Source organism: Necator americanus, chromosome I, assembly GCF_031761385.1.
Source record: "Necator americanus strain Aroian chromosome I, whole genome shotgun sequence".
In the NCBI taxonomy this organism is placed as follows: Eukaryota; Metazoa; Nematoda; class Chromadorea; order Rhabditida; family Ancylostomatidae; genus Necator; species Necator americanus.
In genome coordinates this window covers 1,732,584-1,742,274 of record NC_087371.1, presented here as the reverse complement: position 1 = coordinate 1,742,274, position 9,691 = coordinate 1,732,584, and the positions used below count along the sequence as shown (strand labels likewise).

Here is a 9,691-nt window from a genome sequence, read left to right as displayed (position 1 = left end):
ATGAGCGCCAGTTGCGCCCACTTCGTGGGCATGCCAACATAGTCCCGCCAAAAATTGGCGATACCTACTTTGCGAAGTACAGCGGTACGCCGCTGTACTTCGCAAAGTAGCCATTTACGCAATGGGACCATCGTAGAACTCTTGTTCTCTTGCTGGAGAATGTGCTGCAATGACGTTCCGATAGTCACCGGCTGAGCGACTGAAAATCGCGAAAAAAATCTTAAGTGACCGCATTTGACCCACGAATCAAAAGTTTCGATCTACCAGTGTTTCTCAAATTTTAGCGCCTGCGAGAAGTTCCAATATCGGATTCTTTCCAATGGTAAAAAAGGTTAGTAGTGTATTTTACTAGTAACAACAACAACAAGAACAGAAATAAACGAAACACTAGAAATTCAGAAAACATAAGGAGAACATAGACAGATCAGCTTACCCTACGAAGCAACTCTTTACACCCGCTGGAGCGATGAGATCAACTCAGTCTGCGCTTTCATTTCGTTACTCGTCAGCGTGTAAGGAATTCTTTCATCGGATATAAACTATTCAGTTCTGAAACTTCTGATTCATCTGAATTCTGGACTTGTTAGGAGCAGACCAAAAATTTCAGCCACGTGTGAAACACTTCTGGAAGATTTTTGCGGTTCCCGCGTGTGTTCAGCAACAACTCCTCTTTTCATCAAGTCAAATTATGGATTTACTTTCTAGTCGAGTCTTGTTTACTTCTAGTTAATTCGACATTTCACAACGTTAGATGTCGTCTGATGTAAGAAAAAATGATAAACGATGAAATCCACGGCGTTCCCCGATCCCAATGGGGATGCGTCCACGTTCACGACTTCAATCCAGAATCGTTTCAGATTTATGAAGCCTCATGAACACTTGCGAAGGTGAGTCGATGTGTCAAGTCAGTGTTTTTATCTTCAAGGGTACAATTCTAGTACTAATTCGTCGACCCTGGGGGATGAAGGACCTGGTTGGCACTACTGCGGTTTCGAACTACCGACCGTACCAGTAGCCGCTGAACCTCTTACCGACTGCTCGAGAACTAAGAAGTGAGGAAGAGGCAGTGGTTCTTTGGGTTGTTTTATCTAATGATGATAGTTTTAATAAAATAAATATAATAAAAGAATAATAAATAAATACAATAAAATGAAACAAATAAATATAATAAAATAAAACAAATATTATTAACTTAGATAAATATGCAATAATAAGTATAGTATATTAAATATTATTATGAAATATTTATTATTAAATATTATTAAACCAAATAAATATAGCAAAATAAAATGAATAGCATAAACAAATATGATAAAGTAATAAACAGTGGAAAATAATCAATAATTGGTTAAATTAATATGCGATAAAAAAAATCCAATCGCGTTTTTTGGTGAACGATCCGAAATCTATAAATTTTAGTAGATTAATAGGCAAAAAATCCTTCTAATCGGAATTTACCAGCATTTTTTTCTAAAATTTTCCTGCCAATAACGGTGGTCACATAGAGATTAAAATGGTTATCCGAGAAAGTGGAAATGACAAAAAAATGGATGTTTAGAAAGTAACTAGAAGAAATAACGAGCAAAGGTCACATCAAAATTAAGTCTTCGTAGTCGGATGGTTCAAGATTTCCGATAGATGTACGGATAGGTGCTAAACACTGGCAAAAAAAAAGAAAATTCTTAATCGATTCTTAATGAATTTGAATGGAAAATTCCTGTTCTTTATTTCCTTCAAATATGAAGCTTTTGAAAAATTTACATGTGCGTTAGGATGGCTGTAAAAACGGCAACAGAAATCTTTTCTGAGGAATTCCTAAAGAAACTAATAGCATAGGATTTTCTTCTTTTTCTTCGTATATCCTTCGTATATGCGTACTTGCTTCACTCGCCTAATTCCAGCAACATTCTCACCCGTAGCCGTTTCTGAGAAGTCCCTAATGAGGTCGGGATCATTTTGTAACCAAGAATCTATCGACATCACCAGAAAGGAAAATCCTGAAAATTTTTCAAATGTTTTGGTGAGTTGCTCCTCTTTTTGTGCTATATCAGAAAAATGTAAAAGAAAACAAGTAACTCTTGCGTAATGAATTAACTTGCTCCGGAGACTTCTCAAAGAATATTTCATTTTAATAAATTCCGTAAATCCGTAAAACCACATGGATTTCATCGAATCCATGTGATTTTATGGATTTTTTCTAGTGAAAAATCTCTACCATATCGACTTTAACGTCCCTGATCAAGCGCTGATTCAACGCTTTCCCCGTCGTTTCGGTTTCCCACGCATGAGAGCGCCACCAACACTTTAGTTTAGCATTTTCCTACTTGAAACAAGTAACGTCACTTAGTTCTCCTCAAACTCTTCAAATTTCTTTTGTCCTCCTTAGCTAGGGGAGAAAAAATCCGGTGAGTAAATTCCGATTATCAAGTTCTATGCTATAAATTCACCTAGACCATATTTGAGCGCAAGAATCGTAGGATGAATCGCAGTTGAGCTCGATTATCGCACGCGAAAAGTTCATGAATAAGGCACCACCGCGATGATGGAGTCCAGAACCTTCTCGCCCACATACACATCACTTTATTTCAAGTCCTATATCGCTACGATTTTGCTCTATTTCATCCGGATATTGAAAATCCAGAATTAAATGGAATTTTCAAATAAATGAATTAATTAATTTCGATTCGCCACTTATGTAGTAGCCTAACTCTTTTTCTTTGAACATTTTCTAGACTTATGAACTTCAAAGAAAATCCACAGAACGTTTTTTTTTCTTCCGCATCACAACAATTTACATTTTGAGCACCTTCGTATTTATTTGTTCTGCGTTGTATGTATATAGTTTAACTGGTTTGGAAAAAAAGAAAAAAAAAAGCTCGTATGTCTCAAATCTCAAAAAAGCTCTCGCCTCGTGTAAAAAAAGTTTTCAGCTTTACACATAAAATGTTAAGAAAATTCGTCGAAACTATAAAAAAAATTGTTCCTTCTTTAGCATTTTTACATATTCATAAATTGTGCAATCTCTGCTTCCTTTTGTTTTTCACGATTATATAACTTATTGGATGGGATCCTCTAAATAAGGCTAGCGGGGTTAGGCAACAGAAAAAAAAGCGCTAGAAATTTAACGCAATATAGCAGACGCGGTCGTAATCTGTCTACTTCTAAATCTTGTTTTTTTTCTCAAAAAAATTTTTCTCTCTTTTTTCACTGCATCCTTAATTTCTAAGTAGTAATTTTTACCGAATTGACTGTGACCATCAGCTTTTGTTCTATGAAGTATGGAATTCAAGCCACATCCTGTTTATTATTATTATTGTTCTATTTCTTCTAATTCATTGTTATTATTCCTTTATTTATTTATTTTTTTATTCGCTACACCAATTTTTGCCAATTTTTCAAAAGAAACCACTCTCCAGCCCTTCGAACGCTACTCCACATTAAAGATCTAATTTTAACAATTATACAAATTCTTTTGCAAATTTTAAGGCTGGAAAATTTACCTCAATACAGATTTCCTTCGTAAGAACAATTCACAAGGATTTTTTTCTGGCTTTCTTGAGGCACATTATACACGGATGCGGACCAGACGAACACCAAAAAAAATTAACAGCAGAACATTGTCATAAACACAGCGTTTTTTTCATGATGCATAGAATCTCCAAGCCCAGATCTACGGATTTTTCCGGGAGATTTGAATAATTACTGAACAGATACGAAAATGTAAGGTCAATGAAGTGGTCGCTGAGAAATCTCGAGGGGCCGAATGAGTTCCATAACTCTGACGAGGACCAAAAAAAAATCGGGTTTCTCTCAGAAAATGCTTATTTCTTGGATAAAAAACCGAATCAAACTTTTTCGTAGCGGATTAGCACCTCTCTCGTTTCTTTTCTTGTTTTTTTTTTTGATTTTTTCTCCAAATGCTATATTTCCCTTGTCGATAAGGATTTTTTTTCTCAATTACGTAGTTCGGTCTAGAAAAGAAAAATGTGCTGTAAGACCAGAACACTGTAATATTTATTGCAGGGAACAAATCAGATCTAAAATGCTACGATGGTCGTCACTAAGAAGAAAGCAACATCGTCAGTTAATGGGTGAGTTAGTTGAGGGGAAAAATAGAAGTCGTCTGTGGAGAATAGAAGGGTTTGGAGGATCTCAAGCTCAGAGGAGACTAAGGAAACGTTAAAGAATTGAAAAACTGAATTGGTACGTATTCGTGAACATTATTTGCTCATTTCTGCTCCAATAGACAACAAGTAAACATAGTTTGACTACTTTATAATCTTGCTAAGTTTAGATCAATAGATCAAAACGTCCTTTACATGCGTCCACTTGTTCAGGGTTGTGAAACGATAAGTAGGTAACTATAGTCAGGATAGCTATAAAAACTATGACTGAAAAACTGAATCACCTGGATAAAAAAGAACTGATCGAAAAATTAGATGACCTCACATCACCTGGATGCAAACGTAGCCACCCACGAATTGCTCTTCTCGTATTCAGACACCAACAATTTATGCATCCGAGAAACGTGGTCATTAACGATGTGAACCGAATACAGAAACGCTCTCCCCGATCTACTTATAGCATTCCTAAGTGACAATCTTCCAATCCAGAAGACGAAATAAATGCTTGATGTACGTGGGACGTAGTTTCATCGTATTTTATAGCAGTGGAACCGCATATTTCTGAAAATAGCTATTTATGTTGCAGAAATCTTCAAATTCGTCGACTATACGTATAGAAAAACAAAACCAAAAACTAAAACTTTAAACAAATTGATAAAGAAGTGCGAATTGGTTATAATTTACATAAGAACTATCTGTGCACACGCTAGAAAAAAAAGCGTCCTCTACAATTTGAGGATTCTATAGACAGATTTTTTTAGGTTAAGGCCCATAAGTTCCTTTTCACGGTCGTCACGTTTTTCAATTCGCAGTAACCTGAGTTCTAGGATGAGAGAATCACAACGATCTATTAGATAGCTAGAAGAAAGTTATTGAGTATCCAGCTGACTATATTGTTGACTGGAATGTTTTTAGTTTAGGTGAAAAAAAATAAAAATAACAGAAAAGCTGAAAAAAACCTATGGGAGAACCTATAAATACTTACAAAACATGGGAAATTCAGTGTAAACCATGGAAATCTGCAGAGCACACTTATAAAAATTAGAAATATTCATTTCTTAACTTTTTTTCTTACCTTTATTTAAAATCTATATTTAAATCTACATATACGTTTATAAACCTACATATACATTTATTATATTTATATTCAAAATTTTTCATAGTGTGAGTTTTATCCGCTTCTTATGACATTCCAGAGAATTAAGGCATTTCACATTACTTAATATCTCTAGAGAAAATGGTGTTCTATTTTCACGGGAGATATCCTCTAATAATGCTGTTAATTTGGTCATGTTGAAGCAAAATAATGTTTAAGATTTCTTTTTCAGTCAAATATGTAGTCATTATTATTACCAGTGACGTTCTGCCATCTGATGAGCGAATTTTCAACATCAATTCTAAGGAAGAAGTTGATTTTTTAGAAAAATTAACAGAAAAAAAAATTGCCACAAGTAAAAACTACACCACTTCTCGGTGCCCTTGGGAATTCTACGATACGGCATCATGAGTTCGAGTCCCTATCGCGCCTTATCACACCCATGAATGATCCCATGACCATCCCGTTATTACCGTTCCACAATTTTCTAAACGATTCTCTTCCCAGCGCTCTCTTCTTCTTGGCGGAAACCGGAAGGCGGCTTTAACTTACTGTCGTTTTGCAAAATAAGCGGTAATATTTCTAATCCTCGTGGAGAGGATTCTTAAGGACCGACTGTCCTCTTGCTTCCCACATTGACGTTAACCGCCGCGTTAGCGCTAAGTGTTCGACACTCTCTACAGAGCTGAGCGGATGGTTACCTTTTAACGGTTTTGTCCTTTGACGACTTTGATGCTTCAGCGCTTCTCCGAGATGAGTAACAACCACCCTTTGTTGGTGAAAACGACTATAATTTCAGTAATTTCATGGATTTTTCCAAATATTTTTTGCAATTCTAAGCGCTGGGAAATTAATTACTACTCGATATTGTATACAACTCATCGTCTCTCCCACCTACGTTATAATTAAAATCAACTCGTTTCCTTATTTTCTACCTTGACACAAATCTCTGGAAGGCTTTTCAGCGCTAACTTTTTTCATATACTCATATACAGTTGAGTACGAATCTATTTAGGATATTCTAGTGCTTTTCTCATTTCCGGCTCCTGATTTACAACCGCAAAGAAGCGATAACGCTGCCGACGATAAGCGCAGGTTTTCTTCGCCTCGTATGGAGCTCATCTCTGACATCTAATTTTAGACATTTCCATTGTTTCCACGATTTTCCTGACCTCTTCACCTCAATACAGTTCATGTAGTTTGCTGTGGCATTTGCTTTTTTTTTATTTCCTTGCTTTGTGTTCAAATAAATCCCCGTATGAGTCCAGAAATCCACAGATGATCTCTGGCAAAACGAATCCCATCCAAGATTTGGTGCCGAGGTAACACTAGCCAACGAAGGTAACAAGCCAATCATAAGAAATGTGATACTTCTAGGCGTGGAACTTGCCCCAATCCGCTGCCAATTTGCTAACAAAATCTGCTCCATATATAGAATTTTTTCTTTGCATTTATCTTTCTTAGAAAAAAAAGTACATATGATACGTAGGACGAGTTTTTTTTTTTTTTTTCGTTTTTTCGTTAGTTTCCCAGGCGATTTCATTATAAGCTGCAAATTATTTCTTGTAGATAATGATATGAGAAAAAAGCCCAAAAATTTTCTGAATTTTTAGACTGGTTGGAAATGTTCGCTTCTATAAAAAAAAATCAGTGAAAAATTTAAAAACTAGTGTCCCTGCAAAACATAAAAAATGTTGGCTTAATTTGTCCTTCTGACCTTTAATACAACATTTCTTGGGATATGTTGTAGAAAACAGGAGTTCACCTTCTACCTGGCCTCTTTCGGACTGTTTCCTTAGCGTTTCCCACAATAATTTACCAACATAAAACGTAAATTTGAAGCTGCGGTGCATTTCGTTTTCGCATTATTTGATATCGCCTTTAACGAACATCTACGGATAGACTGCTGATTAAAGATCACCGTATGTTCTCAGTAAGCTCGCATAACGGGACCCAAAAGGACGTGAGTGCGAGACTTCTACTCCCGCGCTTGCACAGTTTTTCCTCCTTTTTTTTTCTGCTGCATCAATGATTTATGTGAATGGATGAATAAATAGGGAGGATTTATGTAATCCGACCAAATTTGCAAAGAAACCAATGAGAGTCTTGCGGGAAAAAAACACTATCGCTAAAGCTTTTTTTCCTCTGGGAGTAAGACGACGTTTCTAGATCCCACACTGTAAAAATCTCCTAAAATTTTCTCTTAGATCCATCATATGACGTCTAAGTTATGATGGATACGGTTTTACTGTGAAGTAAAGATAGAACAGAGATCCAAGAAAATTTCCTAGTTATGTCAAATTTCTTTAAAGAAAAAAACTTTCACCACTAAATAAATGGATTACTTCACCGTGTTTCCGCGATATATAATATGTTCATGAATATTCGTGTTGTATTTAGTTTAAAAAAAGCTAGTATGGTAAACTCGTAAGCCAACAAGAAAATAAATCCGGCTTTAGCTGATCTTGACAGTCAAGTCTCACAGTTCCCCTTCATTTTATTTTTTTAGCGAATTACAAATGTTACATATCGCGTCAATTTTACAGAGGCCATAAAAATTCTAAAGAAGAAATTTGTGCAATAGCCAACTAAGATACATAGCTCTACATTAGAAAACAACTTGAACATGTACTCATGGTAATTTTAAAATATAATTTGAACTATAGTATAAGATTTGCTGCCTTAAGCTGACATTTGTAGCTTTTCTCGAAATTTCCATCAATAAGTGTGTTTCACGTAAATCACACAGAATGAACTCTTTTCACGAATTAGAAACGAGAATATTTAAATATTTTGAAAAAATTCCAGGAAAAAAACAACTTTTTAACTGATTATTGCCCATGTTCGACTGTCTTTGGATCTTGGCATATTGTTTTTTTTTTAAATTTTTCCAGGCTCTGACGAAGGCGATAACGCTGAAGCGTTAGCTGTTGTTTTAACAAAGACGATCAATACCAATCTTGGCTACAGCTCAAGAAAATCAATTAAAAACTTTTTAACTGTTTTTAAAGCAAATAATCACATCCAATTCATACTAATATCTTTTCGAAGTTCAAAAAACAAAACCTCGTTGTAGTCAATAAAAGAAAACCTTTGAGAAGAAAAACTGTTTTTTATCTTTATTCAACGGCGAAGGTAATGTGTTTGTTTAGATTTAAGGAAAGAGCAAAAAAAAAACCTGTGGCAACTTCTTGGAGTGTTGAACGTGAATGTCTACGGTGGTCTTATTGTGTATGATCTGCTTCTTGTCCATTTTTTTATTTATTCGTCAAATTATTTATTAAAGACAAATAACACGGTACACCAACGTAGATCCCATCTACTTCTGCGCGAAAAAGTACACTCATTTGTTTTATTAAACTGTTCAAAAATTATTTGCTGCCTATGTTTACTAGTGCTGTAATTGAATTAAACCCATTCTCTCTTCTTTGATACTGGAAGCAAAGTTGGAAAAACCGGAATTCAAAATCAGTACCGCGCCAATGTGAAAATAACCATCCATGGAAGAGCTAGGGACTGGGTCCTTCATCCACATATTTGTCCTCGCAGGGGTAAATATGATGGAAATGAAGCGGCATGGGTACCTTCTTTTTTAAACCGTATAACATTCAGTTGATTTTCCGTACAGTGATAATAATTCGTTGTGGGACCTAGCCATTCGTCGGATAAATATTTCCGAGGATAGGATGAATGGGTACATACTACTCATTCATCCTATTTGAACAAAAGGAGGAGAAATCGGACCATTGAATTTTCATATTTTTTCTATTTCTTATTCTTATTCTTAGATTTCTTTCGAGATTTTTCGGAGAAAAATTGTGCTACGGATCGAAGTGAATTGATCATTAGTGCAATGGAACACTCTTTTTGAAAATCTGCGAAGAACGATAACGTTTTCGACAGCAGATAACGTTAAGTAAGGAGTTAATTCGGAGAAAAATGTGTGGGTTTTTTTTCTGCGATTATTGAGCCCCTTCCTTGCTTATTGCAGGCAGAACAATGTTTATTTTAGTTTCTTTTTGCTGGTTTCTCTGTTTCGATTTTAAAATCAAGCATTTTGCAGGACCTTTCTCTACATATAATACTACAGTAACTTCTATTTTATGCCTCATTCAAGGAGTCAGGAAGGATAAAGCCTGATTCAAGGAGTTCCAAGGAGTGTGGAAATATGCTTCCATAACAATTCTTTTGTCTACAATTTAATGAAAATTGCCCGTTTCTTCTCCACAAAATCCTACATGGCGAAAATGCCAGAATTGAAAATTCAACATATGAGATTTTGTCAAATGTTGGCGAAGTCAAGCGAAGAACTGGAAAAAAAAGGAATAAGCCAATCGCAACGCTTGACCACGCCCACATTGCGCTTACCGACGTGCTTGGACGGATATTTTCATTATCCAACTTTATAATATAAAATAGTTGTCGGTAATGAATGATAATAATTTGAAAAAATACTAAATAAGTATATGTT

General features: G+C 35.4%; 1 protein-coding gene across 1 annotated transcript; it reads left to right on the top strand.

Moving 5' to 3' along the window:
* Positions 1-861: 861 nt before the first annotated feature.
* On the top strand, positions 862-4,183 carry RB195_004205 (uncharacterized protein; the record flags this gene model as incomplete). The annotated part of the gene is made up of 3 exons (XM_064180595.1): positions 862-887; positions 939-1,052; positions 3,976-4,183. 3 exons carry the CDS (start codon positions 862-864, stop codon positions 4,181-4,183), a joined length of 348 nt encoding a protein of 115 aa, XP_064033218.1.
* Between the last annotated feature and the right edge of the window lie 5,508 nt (positions 4,184-9,691).